General features: G+C 39.4%; 1 protein-coding gene across 49 annotated transcripts in view; it reads right to left on the reverse strand.

The window, feature by feature from the left end:
• CLASP1 (cytoplasmic linker associated protein 1) overlaps window positions 1-20498 on the reverse strand; it is a 289654-nt gene that overhangs the window by 149523 nt on the left and 119633 nt on the right. For all 49 annotated transcript variants that reach the window (XM_054257722.2, XM_078328019.1, XM_054257721.2 and 46 more), the window contains exons 7-8: window positions 13863-13960; window positions 3120-3187 (exon numbers count right to left, since the gene is read on the reverse strand). In XM_054257722.2, the coding sequence (XP_054113697.1) occupies window positions 3120-3187; window positions 13863-13960 (166 nt within the window). The remainder of the gene's footprint in view (window positions 1-3119; window positions 3188-13862; window positions 13961-20498) is intronic.

Here is a 20498-nt window from a genome sequence, read left to right on the forward strand (position 1 = left end):
CAATTAAAAATATACCTATCTGAAAGAGATAAAACTGTTCCTATTTGCAGATGACAAAACCATTTCCGTAGAAAATCTCAGAGGCTACAAAAAACTCCTACAACTATTAAGTTCAGAGAGGCTGTAATCTAAGCTGTGTAAGGTATGAAACGAAGAAAGGAGAGGATGGATGGATTTAGAGAAAGTAGAACAGTCAAAGGTTTGAAGTTCAGAAGAGATCAAAGAATTACACTGAGAATTGTGTTTAAAAAAATGAAGAAAGAGGAGGAGGAGAAGAAAGAAAAGACAAGAAAGGAAAAGGAAAGAGGAAGAGAGAGAGAAAGAGAGAAAAAGAAAGAAAAAGAAAAAAGAAAAGAAGGAGGAGGGGGAGGGGAGGGGAGGGGAGGGGAGGGGAGGGGAGGGGAGGGGAGGGGAGGGGAGGGGAGGGGAGGGGAGGGGAGGGGAGGGGAGGGGAGGGGAGGGGAGGGGAGGGGAAGAAAAAAGAAAGGGCAGGAGGAAGGAAAGAAGGGAGGGAGGGAGGGAGGGAGGGAGGGAGGGAGGGAGGGACAAGACAGAGAAAATTAGATAAAGAGGGAGACAGGTTTTATTCTATCACTACTGCAGTTTCTCTATGCCATCTCAATGTTCAATGACAGAAACATTCAATGAAGCAAATTAGGTGGTTTGTCTTTTGAAAGCAATTGAACATTTACTGGTCTCTCAAAGTTATGTAAAGAGATGAAAATCACTCAGGTTAGAAATTCTAAAATTTTACACACATGGCTTTATATTAGCTTCCTTAAATATTTTGGCTCTAACAATTAAAACAGTAATACTACAAATATAAAGCAAAAAGCTGAAATTATAGGCCTCCAAGAAAATTCTGTTAAGGCTTCCTTACCATTGGCTATTTTTAACACAGACGTCTAAAATAACTGTTTCCAGCCTCAAGCCTGACCCCATGTGCATGCACATGCACACAGATATAAAGGGAATCTGGGGGCAATATTTGCACCTAGCCATTTATAATAAAAGGCTACTTGTGAGACACCCAATGCCACACAGTTTTGGCACTCCTGAGGATAAAATCATATGTGTCACATCACTGGAACCCATAGAGTATATGTACAATCTTTTAGGCAAGATCCCCAACGTGGATGCAGTCTTCCTCCCCAGTGCCAGCACTATAATGAGATACTGTTTCATAGCTGTAATACTGGCTTACAAAGCACAAACTCACTTTCCTGCCACTGCTTTTACTTACTTGCCCAGCATGTTGTGTCCTAGTGCCAACAATTTTTAAACTGAGAAGCCACATCAACTACACAAATACACCCACACAAAAGTAAAATCATATGTCCAGCAATTAACTGCCTGTGAAGACCTGCCTGTGGACACCCAGCAACCCCACTCATCACAAGTGCACTACTCAGATGCCAGAATTCTGGCCCAGCTCTGTCAATGGTATGTTTTTAGAAGTACATATAAAAGTATGTACTAATGTACTGGGTAAAGTAGAGAAAATTACACCATGGTTAAAATTATATACAAATTATACAGTTATAAGATGATGAAATATTAAAAATGTAGTGAAAAATGATTTTTGATGGTAATAGCTAAATTATGATACTCATTTTCTATTCTTTTTTACATTTTTTACAATATATGAAAAAGAGATTAATGAAAGCATTTTTTAGATCACTTTAAGCATTTTATATAGAAAACATGCTGTTCAAAGAAAAATTTCTTTGGAATAATAATAGGTACACAGCAGAGTATGAGTCAAAAGGTTTGCATTCTGCTACCTGCTCAGCCTTTATATCCCAAGTTACTTTGAGGAAAAGCCCTCAGACTTTACAGTCTCAAGATATTCAACATGTGAAGGCTTGTACTAGGAAGACAGTGATGAAGAGAATTACTGGGACTCGGGATGCAGTTTTAAAAGTAAATCCAACAGGATTAGTTAATGAATTCAGTACCGGCTGCAACTAAGATACTTAAAAATTCTAAAATAGCTTAGCTATGATACAATGAGGTATCCAAGGTTAGAAAAAGTTATTCTCAGCAATTAACTTTTTGGTGTTTTTTTCCTTCATACAGGAGTAATTCATTCCTATCTTTTCCTCTCCTATTGGAATCACAAGGATTACCCACTAGTCCTCAAGTATCATCACAACGTAGTGAAAGGAATACAGGAACTGGACACAATCATTACTTTATTCAACAATACTTACTGCACACCTATCACAAGGGACTCTTCAAGGCATTGAACTGATGCTCATTGGGAAAAAACAAAAAGAACAATAAAGGGAATAAAGTAAAGTTCCCACTCTCATGAGTAAACACATATTTTTCTGGTAACACATGCTAGGAAGAAAACTCAAGCAGGGTGAGGGGGGCACAGAGCTTTCCCTTAGAACCCTGGATGTGCTTTTCCAGTGGCCTCAGTAATTCAGTGATACTTTATGAAGTGAGAGCTTCATGGAATGAGGGAGGAGGCCATAATGATACCCAGAAGGTGAATGCTTCAAGCAGAAGGAATCATAAGCACAGAGGTCCTGAAGCAGAAGATGCTCAGAATGTTCAAACTTAGCAAGGAGGTCAATGTGGCTAGAGCAAAGAGAACTTTCACAAAGAATAATTCAAATGACATCAGAATGGTGGTGGGCAGTGGTGAGTCACTGAATTGTAGCCTAGATGTGACGGGAAACCTTTGGAGGATTTGGAAGAAGATTAACATCACCTGACTTATGTTCTAAAAAGATTACTCTAGTTGCTATATGACAAACAGACCTTAGGCATGGGGAAACAGTAGAAGAAAAGATACTGTTCTGGAGAGAACCACAAGAGCCCAGGTAAAATCCCACGACAGCTTGAGTTAGGAAGACAACAGCAGTGATGAGAATTACTGGGATTCAGGTTGCAGTTTTAAAAGTAAACCCAACAGGATTAGTTAATAAATTCAGTACAGGTTATGAAAGAAAGTCCATTGTTTCTGGCCTGGAAAAGTAGGTGAATGGAAGTTAAGTTTTAAGACCTAGAAACTCTTACTCAATTACCTAATTCAGCTGTTCACATATAACATAAATGTTATGGATGTAAACTAAAAGGCAAAAATAGCAGTTACCTTTTCTACTCACCATTTGCAGATTGTATCATGTTTCCAGATTTCTGGACTTCATCAAATTTCGTAAAAATTACATTCAACCTGTATGAAAGCAAAAAGATAAACAAACTATTGACCATCACTGCTCCATAGCCATTAATATTAAAACCCTAATGTGAAGTTGATCTCCACCACTCCCCCTAAAAAAAAAAAAAAAAAAAATCAATGACACAGACCTACCTAATAACAAAACACAGTGACTAAATCAATAACATGAACAATAGCCAACAATAACTGGGCACTTACCAAGGGCCTAGAGGTCTAACTGAAAGATCTGGTTTAATCTCCTTGAGGTGACACAGGTGTGGGGTGGAGATTCTAGCCCTCAGAGTAGCAATCCAGAGCTGCTGCTCCCAGACATTGTATTAAACTGACTACTCTACACAAATGTATATATTATGAAAAGGTGTGTTTCTCCTATTTCTTTCTTACCACAGACTCTCAGTTACTTAGGATAAAACTTTTCAAAATGCACTAATAGTACACTACAAAGGCTTGTGCTAACTGCTGTGACTCATGCTTAATCCAAAAATGCTATAAATAATTTCTCCAGAAGAAAATGCTGTGACTGGATAATCTTCAGCTTAAAAAAGTCTACATTACATTTACTTTCTATTAATGAATCATTTCACCTGGGCATTTAAATTAATGCCAAATTCCTCACCCAGTCTAAATATTCCATCCTAGTGACATCAAAAATGAAATGAAAAGGTGGGAGAATGCAATCTAACCTAGTAGAAAAAGTTAAGAAAAGAGAGACTTTCTCAAGCAAAACACAGGTATATTAGAGTCAGTATAAAGGTTGAGATTCCCAAGCAATCTGTGCATTCAATTTTAGGGACATTTTAGTGCTTTTATCACACCATCCTATCCTGCCAGCTCCAATCATTTCAAATATGTTTGTCTTTTCTTCTCACGCAGAATGGAAGCTACTTAGGGGCAGAGATGGGAGCTGTATTATTTTTGTATTTGTACCAAGCACTATATATGCCATGCGGATGCTCACTCAGGAGAGTTACAACACTATGTTAGACACCTGAAACCTAACTCCTTACTCTGGAAAACTGCAGTATTCACACAAACTCTGGTGTTTGTTCATTTGTTCATTCCCTCAAACATACTTGAGTGCCCATTATGTGCCCAGCACCGAGCTAGTGAGTTCTCACCCTCTGGAGCTTATGCTCTAAGTAACAGGGAGGCCAAAATTACACATCAGTAAATGAAGGGGATGAACCAGCCTGATACACTGCACCTCTCCATTGCGTAGGAGACACCAACAATCTTTTCAAGCCTTCTTTCCACCAAGTCCAGATGTTCCCTCAGAATCCTTCTCAAAACTATTCCAGGCAGCCACTACCCATTAGTTAAAACTGACACTGAATAAATGCCAACTGCCATCTCAGGACCAGATATAAGTAAAATATAACTCACTTTCAAATCCAGCAGTTCCTAAAGAACTGGAAAGATGCCTTACATAATTGTGTTTCTTAGGATGTTTCCATTACCTTCCCTTTTTAAAAGTAACAAAGATCTCCAATAGTTTGACCAACTCAGAAATAATATTATGACATAGGTTGCCAGGCATGCCCTCACTAAGGCACTACTTTATTGTGTCACAACCACACCCTCTGATGTGAGCACGCCTGCAAGTTTGCAAGTTGGAGCCAAGATATACCTCTAGTCTGGTTGTTCCTGAAATTACTGGAAGAGGGCAAGTATTTCTTCCATTCCTGGGAGAGTATTCACCATTATAAATGGCAACCATGTACAAGTCTATGGATTCTTTCTCAGTGGTAAGACATTCTTCACTGTGGCCACATTACCCACAACCTGGCAGGCATGAACAATTAGGTATGAGAACACTATAAACATAATTATTATTGGTATGTGCATCCTAACTCAGAACTCCCTCGGCTTTCACACTCCTGTCTCACTAGCTCCCTTGTTCTCTGCTCATTAATGCTGCTATAACAGCTCCTATCAAGGTTACCACCTAAAGAGACAGTCTAACACCAACAAAGCATTCCTTAGGAATGAAAAGACTGGTTTTTGTTTGCTAGCTCTGAGCACAAAAATATAAAATGTCTCTCTTGGGAACTACTGATTCACACAAATCTTTATAACAGGATGAGCTTTATATATTCAAGGACATTGACTATATAACTAATGATAACCCTCTGAAGCCACCAAATTGTTTTATTTTAAATCTCTGGATTTCCATTTAAAATAAATTTCTTTACTGGTTTGACAAATAACCACCATCTTCCTCTACCTTTTTCTGAATTTAAATTTCCATATTAAAGTCTTCAACCTAATTAGAATTTATTTTATAATAAAATTTAGTTCAAATTAGTTCCTTCCTAGAAAATTTTATATAGAAATTTTAAATAATTTCCTAGAAGCAAATACTTAATCACAGCAATCTCAGTCAATAAACTGTATCCATATACTCAGAGCTTCTAGCATGAAAAAGAGAAACCAACAAAACACATGCTTTAAAATCCCAACTTGGAAGACAGAAGAGATTTTGAAGAGAAAGGAAAAGTTTTAAAAATATGTCATTAGTGCTTTCAAAGACATAAAGTATTGTGATCATAAAACACGAGAGGAGCTCTTTAAAATGGCAGAGTAAGGACCCTTGAAAATCTGCTTCAAAGAAGCAAAGAGAACACTGGCAAAAATTGTCCAATCAACTTTTTAATACCTTCGTAAATTCTCATGAGAACGCACTATCATAAGAAAAAAAAACCTTGTAAATTGAACAAAGGTGGCTTATAACAATCTGAGTATTTCTTCAAGAAAAATGGCTGAATCTTGGTAAGAACAGCAAGATTTTTCATTGTTCTGTTGTGCCTATATCTCTAAATCAACATCTGAAAACCAGCGGTCTCATCATCATGGTTAAGTGTGAAAACCAGCAGCCTGGCAGCCACTAGAAAGAGCTGAACAAGTCAAACACTCCCTAAAAGTCCTCATTCCCAAAGAACTTATCATTCCACCTATCTGGCACTTCCCTGTAGGCCCATTTGCAGGACTTGTCTTTAATTTGACCTGACTTAGAGCTTGTTCAACATTAGAGGCCTTTTCCCTGAGGCAATGATCAAAACTAACCAGTGACAACTGTTTAATACAGCAGATACCTGAGACAGCAGTAACAACTGGGGCAAAGAAGCTGACCAAAAATGGGGGGGAGGGGAAGGCTAGAAATCAGGATGTCCACAGCAAACTTTGAAAACACTGGCATACTCTTGGGAAACTGGGAGGTCATGCATATGTGCAAGGCTTTGCACATGCACAGGCCCAAGAAAGATCCCAGAAGGCTCTAATGTCCCCTGGCTGACTCTGACGCACTCAACAAGCCAGAAGGAAAAAGGAAGACAGAGGTGTCAAACAGCTTTTAGAATACTGGGAAGCATGCCCTAAAAACACAGAGCCAGTCAGCAGAGGCTGGGAGACTTACTGGTTCCACACATTTAAGGAAACCTCTGTTCAATCATTAGCGGACCGCTAAGCTAATCATCCAGAGAATTCAGTGGCCACATACAACAAAGAACAAAGACTTTAAAGAATTCATTCGGGAAAGTCACCAGACAAAAATAACCAACAAAACAATAAACAGCAACTTCAAAAATTCTGGGGAGGGCAAAGAATATGGTTTCCAGAGTTGCCACAATATATTATTTAAAATATCCAGTTTCAACAAGAAATTATGAGACAGAGAAACAAGAAAATATGGCCCATACAAAGCAAATAAAAATGAGTCAACAGAAACTATTTTTAAGGAAACCCATACATTGGCCTAACTCAATGAAGACTTCAAGTCAACTAATATAAATATGTTGAAAGATCTAAAGAAAACTATTTCTGAAGAATTAATAAGAACAATGTCTCACCAAATAGAGAATAACAAAGACAAGAAAAAGTATTAAAAAGAACCATATAGAAATTCCAGAGATGAAAAGTACAATAACTGAAATTACAAATTCATTAGGAGGAGTTCAACAAGAGATCTGAGCTGGGACAAGAAGGAATCAACAAATTTGTAGAGGAATCAATTGATATTATATCCTATCTAAGTAACAAAAACAAACAACAAAAACATGAACAGAGCCTAAGAGATCATCATACAAAACCAATGTACCAAGATACTCACATAATAGAAGTATCTGGCAAACAGACAAAAGAAAAGGACATATGGTACTTTTTAAAGGACTTTTTAGATCAGATTATTTGTCCTAGTTGTTATTGTTGCCTCAGGCATCTCCCATATTGAAAAATTATCAAAAAAGATATATGAATAATAATGGCTAAAAACTTCACAAATCTGACATAAAACAATCTATCTATTTAACAAGCACCTCCAAACAGGATAAACTTAAAGAGATCCAAATCTAACACACGATAACCAAACTGCCGCAAGACAAGACAAAGGGAAAGTTTTTAAAGCAACAATGGAGAAGCCACTCATTGTGCATAAGGGATCCTCAAAAAGGTAAACATCTGATTTCTCATGAGAAACCATGAAAACCAGAGTGGGGCAGGGTGGGAAAAGGATAACATATTCAAAGTTCTGAAATTAAAAAGACAATCAACCAAGAATTCACATGTAACAAAACTATCCATCAAAAAAAAGGGGGGGTACTTAAGACATCAGATACATGAAAAACAACAGTTATTTGGGTTGAAATGAAAGGACACTGTACAACAGCTCGAATCCACATGAAGAAATTTTAAAAATAAGTAAAATCAACTACATAGATATACATAAAATTTAGTATAAAGGTACTTTTTGTTCTTAACTTTTTTCTTGTCCTGCATAACTTAAAAAGAAACTGCATAAAGCAATAATTATAAAACTATATGCACTTACAATGTATAGATATAATTTGCATTACAATAACAGTAAAAAAGAGGAAGAAAACAGAGCTAAGTAGGAGTAAAGTTTTTAATACTGAAATTAAATAGTATCAATTTAAACTAGACTGTCACCCAGCAGGGCAACAGAGCAACTCTCAGTCTCAAAAAAAAAAGAAGATTCAGCAACCTAAAATTTCAGACAAAAATGGGCACAAAGAGATGATACTACAACTTTCCTCAATGAATCAAATTTATTTATATAAGATGAAGCATCAGAATGATTTTGAACTTCTCAACAGAAACACGGATAGCTGGAACACAACGAGGTATTAGCTTTAACATTCTGGATGAAAATAATTTCCAACCTAGATTCTAAACTATCAAAGTCAGAGTAAGAAAAAGATATTTTCAGGCCAGTCATGATGGCTCACACCTGTAATCCCAGCACTTTGGGAGGCTGAGGTAGGTGGATCGCTTGAGCTCAGGAGTTCAAGACCAGCCTGGGCAACAAAGTAAAATTCCATCTCTACAAAAAAATTAAAAAAAGAAAAAAAAATTTTGCCAGGCATGATGGCACACATCTGTAGTTCCAGCTATTAAGGAGGCTGAGGTGGGAGGATTGCTTGAGCTCAGGAGATAGAGGTTGCATTAAGCCAAGGTCATGCCACTGTACTTTAGCCTGAACAACAGAGCCAGACTCTTTCTTAAAAAAAAAAAAAAGAAGAAGAAGAAGAAAGGGGGAGGGGGAAGGGGGGGAACGAAAAGAAAGAAAAGAGATATTCTTCGACTACAAAAATTTTCCTTTCCCCATCTTTTCTCAGGAGTGGAGAACATGCACTATTAAAAGAGTGAGGATATAGCACAATAGGGTCACTATGGTCAATCATAACTTCAGTGTATATTTTTAAATTAAAGAATGTGATTAGATTATTTGTAACTCAAAGAATAAATGCTTGTGGGGAAGTATACATGATGTATTTATTTCACATTGCATGCCTATATCAAAACATCTCATGTATCCCATGAATATATACACCTATGTATCCACAAAAAATATTTTTAAATAATTTAGGCCAGGCATGGTGGTGCACACTTGCATCCCAGCACTTTGGGAGATCAAGGCAGGAAGAGCACTTGAGACCAGCCTGGGCAACATGGCGAAACCCCATCTGTACAAAATATACAAAAATTAACTGGGCACGGCAGCATGTGCCTGTAGGCCCAGCTACTTGGGAGGCAGAGGAGGAAAGATTACTTGAGCCCAAGAAGTCAAGGCTGCAGTGAGCCGTGATCATGCCACTGCACTCTAGCCTAGGCAACAGGGTAAGATCCTGCCTTAAAAAATAAGCAGAAATAAAAGTAATTTTAAAAATTAAATAAATGAACAAATGAATGAATGAACAAACTAACAAACAAATGAATGAATGAATGAGTAAACCAAGAAAGAAAAGGCCTGGCCTACAAGAAACAGCAGATGCACCTGCAGAGAAAGGTGAAGCAAAGACCCAGGATGACAAAGAGATGTCAGGATGATGGGTTTGTAAGAGGCATTGAAGGCAGCCAGTGCGGGGTGAAACAGGCTTCAGGGACTTATATAACTGGTAGAGGTTAGCAAGCAGAAAGTATGAGTTGCAGTAAGTATACAGACAACCAGGCAATTGAAAGTAAAACAATTATTAACTCCAGGAAAAACAAAAACTTGTAAGAAAAAGGTAATCCTAGTTTACCAAATATTAATAGTAAACTGTAAATAGCATTCATAATCATAATATAGACATTATCCTTATCAAACTTAAAATATGACTTTATTTGGTAGATGAGATTGGAAGCATATATGAGGAAAGTTAAGAGAAAAGAGAGCCAAAAGTCAGCCTCCATAGTAAAAAGTGTAATTCTTATACTGACGAAAAATTTAAAAAAAAAGCAATACAGGCCTATTATTAGGAAAATAGTAAATAACAAAAGAATCAATAAAAGCAGTTGCAGCATTTGCCTCCAAGGAGCAGAAAATGGCAGAAAGAGTGAGGAATTGTCCCTTCAAAAATGTATCTTACAAATCTAGTTGAATCTCTGTATGTATAAAGAACTATGACAAAAAATAAAATTAAAAATAAGTGATGTCTCAGAGCAATTTATCACCAGCTTTGACCTTGGTTCTCTCTAACACTAAAGCTTTAGCAAGCAAGTTAAAAATTTTAAAGTACAAATGTTCCCTTTCTGAAACAATCATTAAGTAATAAAACCTGATGACTGTTTATAAATTTTAAACTAGATAGCAAATGAGCAAATATTATGAATTTTTTTTTAAAGTAAGTTCATAATGTAAGCTACCAAATAATTATAATGAATCAAATGATCTGTATCTCATCCCTCTCTGAAAGTTAAGTTATCTTTAGGTTTAAAGCTATTGCTTTTTAGAAGCCTGGTTCCCGAATGATAGTCCCAGAAGAAATTTAACATCAGCGACCTTTTTCCAAACACTCTGTAAACTAAAATATGTGATACTGACTAAAAATATTTTCTAGAAGATTCAATGGGATGAGAGTGAATGTCAAGGTATGCTGAAAGTCTATGAAAGTAAGTAACAGAGAGTTTTATTAAGTTGTCAGGTATGCCTCACAGAGTATCACAACTACACGATATGTTAGGATAGACAGCTAGAAGTTATTTATTTTCTGAACATATATATATGAACTACGATAATAATACATGTAAAAACCATGATAAATGGTCAAATATTCTATACCTTTAGGGCCTCAACTACTCTGAGAGCCCATGTGGGTAGGGAAACCTCTAATTTGAAGATTTTGTTGACTACCTCCACCTTATTATCTGGCTCGATATGATTTTGGCCAAAAGATGAGAAGACTGAAATAACATCAAATGGCCCCAAACCCTAATTCCAGCTCCTCCAAAGTGAAGTTGGGTGTATAAGTCTCTTTTCTCAACTGTGAAATGGACAAAGAAAATGGCTGCTTGAATAAGATCACTACTCTTGTTATTTAAGCCATGTAGGCAATCTCAGTAAGGCATTTTCTTCACCATGTATTTCTCAGAGATATAATTAATCGTATTCTTCTCAAAGTACTCTTTTGATGAACAGACTCTTAGGAGGATACATTTGTTTGAGGACTAAATCCAAGTTTTGGAAAGCATTAAACAAATTTTATGATATTGTAATAGTCCTATGGAAACTTGCTAAGTTGAAAAATCTACTATGCTCTCACAATTACTAAAAAATCTGTTATGATGCAAGAGAAGTCTAGATTATTCAAGTAATCCAGTCATCCATGAGGAGCCACATATAGCAGACACTGAAGTTCTCCGATACCATTAAAAGCCTCACTCCATTTGGGCACAAAAACAAAGGTGGTAACTGGAACCTCTGCCCCTCAGAGTACTAGATCTTAGGTACTGTCTTGTAGCAAATGCAAAGAAACTTGAAGTTTCAGCTTCTCTCACTAGAGTAATATTTTTAAAGAACAGCATAATTCTCCAAGCACTTATGTCTGCCAGAGTGTCACAATACAGATGTGAAGGGTGCGGGTCCATTTCCCTACGACCACCCTCTCCATTTTGGAGAATCTGTAGGAGGATTTTAATACGAGCTAGCAGAAACCCACATTTCTATTCAGAGGCTCAAGCTCTTTTATAGCACCTTTTAAAATATTTCTTTTTTAAAAAAAAGAAAAAGAAGGAGGGGGTCATGTGAAGAACCTGAGAAACATGTAACTGAGAAGCTGAAACAGGTGGCTTTAACTCCAGCTCTGGCGTCAGGGCCTCTGAGGCCCTACTGTGTTGAGGTTTTCCAGGACCACCCCCATGGTTTACTGGTTCACTAGAAGACTCACCAGACTCAGCAAAGTCATATTCACAGCTGCAATTTTTTTTATAGCAGAAAGATACAAAGCACAATCAGCAAAGGGAAAAGGTGCATGGGGTGAAATCCAGAGGATACCAGGCAAGTGTCCTAGAGTCTCTCCTGGTGGAGTCACACAGGACACATGTAATTCCTCAATGCTAATCTGTAACAATACAAGTGGGGTGCTTTCTTTCAAGAATGCTCCTTAGAGACTCGGGGGCCAGGGTTTTTACTGGGGGCTGGTCATGTAAACACCCTCTGCCTGGCACTTAACAAAATGCCAGACTTCCAGAAGGAAAAAGAAAGCAGGTATAAACACATTGTGCTGTGTAGTTTGACATGGTGAGCCACTCTTATCCCACTTGCTGGGAACGGTGGGAACTCTCCACAAATCCACATTTCTAGGGGCCAGGCCTGTAAACAGGCCTTTCTAAGAACCGCAGTCTCAGGCCTGCTGCATTAACTCTTTCCTGCATTCACATCTCTAGGTCTCAGTTTCACCATGTCATTTCTCCCTGATTTGCTACTTTGCTGTGGTTACCTTTCAAAAATACAAAGGAAGCTTCCTGTTAAGATGGAAACTGTGTAAAATGGTGGATTCATGGTCTGGGCCCACATCAAGTTACAAAGCATGGCATGAGGCCATTCCTGGAGGTGGATAGGGTTTCACTCTCAAGACCTGTTTTCCCAATAATCACGGTGACTTAATCATTAAACAGTCCCTTCCCCTGATATCACGCCTTCTCTGCTCATCTGTGCTCTCCAATTTTCCCTAAGAGATTGTTTAGTATGAGCTGTTGAGTTCTTCTTCCTCCTGTGTTCTCACCATATATTCAAAGACCAGAAAGTTGAGGTTCACAAAACACTGGAATTTTTAAAAAAATTCTCATAGATTATCTTTTGTAAAGTACATGAAAAGTAGTTTTATTCCCAGCTAATCATCTTGTGCACAGATGGTGAGAGCAATTCTGGATCAGGCATGACTTTCAACCTCAAGGAAGCACAGTCCACCTGTCTGCCTGTGGAGCCGCCACTTGAGGGCCTGGGGCCCACTGCTGTCATATCTACCTTAGAGACATCAAGACAGATTATTCCTGTATATTTCAATATTCCATCCTGTTTCCAGATGCCCAGTACTCCATGAACTCTTTTGTGAAATAGGGTGGAGAAAATTAAAAAGGCAAGTCAGAAGAACAGGGTTTTGACCTTAGCTCTGACTCTTATTAGCTGCATAATCTCTCAAAAGTCATTTAATGTCTCCAGGCCTCTGGAGTTTCCATGGACAAAACGACAGGCTCAGACAAGCTGCCTTGTGAGTCTACTCCAGTTCTGCCTGGAATTTCTACATTACTTTCCCCCTTAAAGGAATAACCCAGGGTAAAGGTTTGCAATTAATTTGGTGTTAAGTTTCTCCATCACAGTTAGAATTATACATATCTGATCCTTACATTATTTTTAAAATTTTGACTATAACAAAGTCACATTTGTGGACTCCAGTTGTCTTGGGTTTGATGAGACACTGATCGTCTTGCATGGCCTTATACACATTGAGAATGATGTGCAAACAGAAAAGCTACATTTAAAACATGATTTCCAAAATTATAACTTAGGAATTTTTATTCTGGGATGGCTTCATTCATTCAAATATATTCTAAGCACCTACTATACTAAGTGCTATCTATATAAATATAGACACAGAATCATAGATCTAGAACCATATAAACTGTAACAGTACTGAATTTTTCAATACTAATTGCTTTTAAAATCAATATGTGGCATGGAACCTGGCCAACTGACTGGGTGAGAGTCTTACTTCTGAGGAAGTGGAATGGGAGGGGACCCCCATTCCATACTCTGGACAAAATCTCCAAGTACCAACCCTCTAACCATATACTCTTTGAATAAAATTACCACAACAGAAAAAGTATTGCAAATCAAGATATTAACTGGAAAAGAATGGAGGAGAAGAGCAGAAGAAATGAAAAAATCTGCACTCACCGGGACTGTGGCAATCCTTTTTTACTGAGATCTGCCCTCACACGTTCTCCTACATGTCTGTAAATTTCCACTAAGCTGTTTATTGCTGCATCTCGAACCTAGATGTAAAAGAAGAGATCTTACAGCTGCTCTGTCATCCCCCAGCATGCCCTGCTGGGACACAACAGGCCATATACCACCCAATTTATCACACCATTTTACCAGTGCAATTGTGAATACAATCCTTATATACATTTGTCCAGATAAAGCCATGTTTGACAGTTTTCACTTTGCTGACAAAATGTCAAAGGGTGGTAAAACTGTAGGACCCCCACCCCTAAATACACGGTCAAGTCCATATCCTTAGTTCTTTCCATTCTTTGAGATAATTTCAGAAAACTAGAATTTTCAGACCATCTTTCCAAATTAAGAAACAACACTACAAATAAATAAATGATACTGAAAATAAAATACCATGTAAAACACTCTGGATTTAAGTTAAATATTTAATGAGCAACAAAAATGGGTAGTACAGGGTATATGAAGTCCCATATTAAGAAGCTCCTACTCGTAAAAAGGAGATTTTTTGAAAGTCCTAAAATTCAGGCCGGGCGCGGTGGCCCACGCCTATAATCCCAGCACTTTGAGAGGCCAAGGTGGGTGGATCACGAGGTCAAGAGATCGAGACCATCCTGGTCAACATGGTGAAACCCCAGCTGTACCAAAAATACAAAAATTAGCTGGGCATGGTGGCGTGTGCCTGTAGTCCCAGGTACTCAAGAAGCTGAGGCAGGAGAATTGTTTGAACCCAGGAGGCGGAGGTTGCAGTGAGCCAAGATTGCGCCATTGCACTCCAGCCTGGGTAACAAGAGCGAAACTCCATCTCAAAAAAAAAAAAAAAGAAATTCCTAAAATTCTACATTCATTACAGGGCATGATACAAAAACGTTATTCAAGAGCATAAAGAGCTTGTGGTTTAAAGAAGGGAGCAATCACATTCAGGGATGTCAAGGGATACCATATGAAGAAGGAACCACTGCAATGTGCTTGGAAGGACAGGATTTCACCAGGTTCAGATGGAATGAGATGGATTCTGAATAAGACACAGCCCATGCAAAGGCATGAAAGCAGACATGCACAGCACATGCTTCAGGAAGAGCAAGTACGCCAGTCTGGTCAGACACAGACACAAACTAAGAAAGTAGCATCAAATATCAAATAAGGTATGAGAGACCGCGTGGATTTTTTTTAACCTAGGGAAATTCAAATATGGATTGTATATTATACATCATTGTATCAATGTTAAATTTCTTGAGTGAGAAAAATGACATGAGGTAATTATAAGAAAATATCCTTGTTGTTACACGATCCGCACTGTAATGTCTAGGGTTAAAAATATCATTATAGGCCAGGTGGGGTGGCTCACGCCTATAATCCCAGCACTTTGGGAGGCTGAGGCGGGCAGATCACGAAGTCAGGAGATAGAGACCATCCTGGCCAACATGGTGAAACCCTGTCTCTACTAAAAATACAAAAACTAGCCAGTGTGGTAGTATGTACCTGTAATCCCAGCTACTCAGGGGGCTGAGGCAGGAGAATAAATTGAACCCAGGAGGCGGAGGCTGCAGTGAGCCAAGATCGCACCTCTGCACTCCAGCCTGGGCAACAGAGCAAGACTCTGTCTCAAAATATATATATATATGTATACATATATATATATGTGTGTGTGTGTGTGTGTGTATATATGTATAAAATTCTATCTGCATGTTACTTTCAAATGGTTCAGGAAACAAGTATGTGTCTTTATACATATATACGTGTGTACACAGAGATACAAAACAAATGTGACAAATGTTAATGTAAACACAATCTTTCAATTCCTCTGTAGGTTAAAAAATCTGCATATAAAAAGGTAGGAAGAAAAACATTTTTAAAATATAAAATGGAACCAAGGCCAGGTGGTACTGGGGAGGCTGTGCTTAATTCAGGAAGCAAAGATGGGAGTATAACATCAAGGTAGTGGAGAATGAAAGAAGAAGAAATACAATCAAAAATTTACAATTTGAAATACTGAAGGTAACCCTCAGATTTACTGAAGGTAACTTACCATTTTTACATCTCCCAGCAGAAAAACGTAAATCTTAGGCTATATTATCTTATCACCCAAAACCTCATGCTATAGACTGCACTGTGTTTCCCCCAAAATTCAAATGATGAAGCCCTAACTCTCCAACACATTTCAAGATAGGGCCTATATGATGCAATTAAGGGCCGAGCACGGTGGTTCACACCTGTAATCCTGACACTCTGGGAACCCAAGGTCGGAGGATCGCTTGAGCCCAGGGCAACAAAGTAAGCTCCAGCCTGGGCAACAAAGTGACCTCCTGTCTCTACAAAAAACTTTTTTTTCAATTAGCTGGGCCAGGTGGTATATGCCTACTGTCCCAGCTACCTGGGAGGCCTGAGGTAGGAGGATCACTCAAGCCCAAGAGTTGGAGGCTGCAGTGAGCTGATCCTACACTGTACTCTAGCCTTGGAGACAAAGCAAGACTTCGGTGTTTTGGTTTTTTTTTTTAAAGGAGGTGGCCACATATGGTATGGTGGCTTATGCTAGTAATACCAGCAATCTGGGAGGCCCAGAAAGGTGAATCACCTGAGGTCAGGAGTTCCAGACCAGCCTAGCCAACATGGTGAAACCCGCTCTCTACTAAAAATACTGGGCATGGTGGCACCCACCTGTAATCCCAGCTACTTGGGAGGCTGAGGCAGGAGAATCACTTGAACCTGAGAGGCAAAGGTTGCCGTGAGCTGCATTCCACTGCATTCTAGCCTGAGCGACAGAGCAAGACTGTCTCAAGGAAAAAAAAGGCGGAGGCAATTAAGGAGGCAAGTGAAGTCGTGATGGTGGGATCCTAGAATGAGAGGATTAGTGTCCTCATAAGAGAAACCACAGAGCTACGTACATACACAGAAGAGGTCATATGAGCACATAGTGAGACGGCAGCCATCTACAATCCAGGAAGAGAGCCCTGACCAGAACCCGGCCTCCAGAACTGTGAGATAATTAATTTCCGTTGTTTAACTCACTCAGTCTACAGCATTTTGTTATGGCAGCCACAGCTGACAAACACAGATTATCAGTTGATTTTGGTAAAAGAAATAATAATTTCTAATGTGAGAAACATTTTTACATTGAAAAATGAACATATGACGGAAGTAGTCATGCTCTATGCCTTCAATATTATTATTAAAGTGTATCACTTTTGCTTACTTTCTAGTGATAACAGATTTGCTCAAAGCAAATCTCAACAAGGGATCTCTTTAAAGAAAAATCCATACCCAGTCAGCTACTTCGAAAGTCTGGGCCATAAATGTTTAAGAGATTTAGTGGGAAAACTATTAGCTTTAGAGTCAAATATTAATAAGTAGACTTAAGGACCTACTTGGACATTTTGGGAGCTGTGTAACCTAAGAAAAAACACTAAAACTCCTTTGGTCTCAATTCCCTCCTCTGTAAATTAAGCGTTGCTCTGAGGACTGAAAGAAATAACAGTTTCGTTCAACAAATATTAGAATGCCTACTAGCTGAAAATGAAGTTGAAATGCCTACACAGGCCAGGCAGTGACATAAGAAGTGAGTGAGTGCAACAGGCTGAGTGCAGGGTAACAAATGGCACTGGCAGGGAACCCTGGAGGCAGGGACAGAAAACGGCTACAGAGGCTCAGGCAGGTGGACCAGCATCACCCCACCACAAAGGAAAGGAAGCACAGCTTTACCAGACCTGTCCCTTCAAGAAAAGTCAAAAATATAGATCTCCCAAATATACAATCGTTTGAACTCAAAATGTAAAATTAAAACATTCTGCCAACACAAGCATACATACACCCACAAATCCATAGGCTGAAAACAGTTTTACGCCAGCAGTTTGTATCTATAAAGCAATCAACACAATGGCTAGTGTTATCTCTTATCTTTTAAACCAACATCCTTATCCTTTAAAATAATTGCTCCTTAGACCTAGAAAGTTACAGGATCAGATAGCATTTAGGGGTCTAAACTATTATTCACTAAAGAGAAGAAATACAGATGAACAGGTATTCTTTGGTACTGCAAAATAGGACACTCTAATACAGAAGAGGTTTAAATAAAAGCCACTCAGCCAAGACTGAAGGACAATGTAGCTGTTTGCTTCTACGCAGGCTCTCACTGCTCTCACACTGCCTCTCCGTGCTGACCCCTCAGGCTCACCACAGAAAGGCACCCCAACGTGCCAGGCCATGAAGACTGCAAAAAGACAAGAGCCCCATACAAACAGCACGCTCTGCCAGGTCATATATGCATGCTTTACAGAATCTGAGGTCTCCAACTAAGATTTACAGAATCTGAGGTCTTCGACGTCTGCCCATGTTCCTTCCTTCCTCACAGGGTTACTGCACAGAAGTGGGTGTAGAAGCTGGCCAGGTTAATCGCCTGCCCATGGCCCACAGATCTGGAATGGCAGACTGGGGCTCCAAAATACCACCTCTCTGGGGGCGAGCCAACATCTTCTCACTTCAGCACAAGGCATCTTAATGAGTGGGTGCCAAAATAAGGGCTTCCTACAAAGCAAAAAGCTCAAAGGAAGGCTTCCCCCCTAGAATGGGGGACAGGGAAGCAGTCTATAAACTGATGAGACCCTAAACCTACCCTGTCCTCCTAGAATCCAGCACAGTCCCACAGCCAGTGTCTTAGAGAGTGGGTACCCCAGCACCCCAAAATGCTGGCCCAACAGCCCACCCCCAGCACCCAGGCTGCAGCTGAGGCAGGGCCATGCAGGAGTTCTGTCAAGCTGGCAGCAGAGGTGCTCCTTTTCCCTCCTCCTGAGCTCTGTCGGCATAGCCGTCCAGCTGGAGAGAGCACGGCATCAGCAGTGGTCATCGTATGTTTCAAGATGCTTTAGGCTTTGAAAACATGACCAGACTCAGCAAGAGGGCCAGCAGTCAGCATGGGGAGGCCCACTGGATGCAACCCTCTGCTGGCCTCCCTGCCAAGGGGTAGCTGAAGTGCTGGGAAGATGAAATTGCAAGTTTTCAAGCAGAACTCAGGCTTTTATCTGGTCAAGGGATTTCCTATTGTCAGGATGTCTCAGACTGCTGGCTGCATCTGCTACAATCACTGCCCTGTCCCCTTGAACAAGCAAAGACTTTGTACTGAAATCCATACCTCCAGAAACAAAAACTTCTCTCAGCTCAGGAGGTACATCCTTAGTGTATGGCCATCACATCATCCTACTCCCTTCCCAGCAGCTGTGTCACAGATACCAGGAATCTTGCTATGTCAGGACCTGTCATCACACAGGATGATACATTTCCCCACTGCTCTAATGATTCTGAGTTGGGCTTTCGGTTACTTGTAACCAAAAGCATTCTCGCCCACACACACTGTGCACCTGTGGGCCACTCTGAAAGGCTTCCCTGCTCTGAGTCACTGCATTCACACCACTAAGGAAATGAACACTTGCCAAGGTGATTTTAAACACCAAATCCAGTCTATGTGAGCCACTGCCTGAAGAGCTGAGAGAGGATTCTCCACACACTGGCTGTAGGGAAACAAAGAGCTGGAGGCTGACCACTAGGTCAGGCACCTGAGTGCAGAGACAACACTGATACAACAGTGTCCTCTCTAGTCTGAGACGTGGCAAATAATGGAAAGTCATTCAAATAGTCATGGGTCATTGGGAACTGCAAAGAGGAACAAGTTATAATCCTAACTCCAGAGGTTCAGAGACTAGTAGGAAAGACTAATGAAAAGATTAAAATAAAGGCAACGGCAAAAGCAGATGCAAGCTATACATGTACCCCAGAAGCAGGAATCATTAACTTGATTAGTATCATGTGCCTGTGTGTGTGTGTCTGTATGTGCAAATATATGTGCAAACAAAACACGTCTAAGGCACATGTGAATATATGGATTATTTTCAGAGTGCTCAGTTTGGAATGCTCTAGCTGTAAATGCTGTCTACTACAGAACACTGAAATAGCAATCTCACCTTACAGATGAGGCAGGGGAAATGAAAAAAACAAAACAAATAAGAAGAACTTTCTCAAAAGCAGACACAGAGGCCTAGAACTCAACCCATGAAACCACTGTAGGCTCCAAACTCCTGGCCAAGGCTTAGGGATTTCTGGCACAAAAAGTATAACTGCCATAAAAGACACCAGGCAGGAAGTGCTAACTTGAATTTTTGGCTTGAAACATTTTAAACAAGTCTTACATTTTATATCTTATTTTAAAAAACTCTTTGCTTCCTCATAAATTGTTTTTATAAATTATACAATCTATGATGATTACGTGCAGCAGTAAGATGCAATCCATTAAATGTACTACTTTTGTTTTTCAATTGTATTATTATTACCCATAAGCAGTCCAGGAGCACCTGATTTTTGTTAGTGAAACTCATGTCTGGGATATGGCAGCATGAGTACAGTCTACTCCAGGGCTGCAATGTGTGGTAGAAGTATGGCTACGTCAGTATCATAGATACATCTCAGGACACGAAGGCTATCTCACAATTAAGGCTTTTCATATGTTTAAAGCACTATACACCTGAGTTTCTCAGAAACCCACTGGCACATGGCAGGGGCATGATTTCTGCAAATGAAAATGGCCATCTCAGA

The sequence above is a fragment of the Callithrix jacchus genome, chromosome 6 (assembly GCF_049354715.1).
Source record: "Callithrix jacchus isolate 240 chromosome 6, calJac240_pri, whole genome shotgun sequence".
Classification (NCBI taxonomy): Eukaryota; Metazoa; Chordata; class Mammalia; order Primates; family Cebidae; genus Callithrix; species Callithrix jacchus.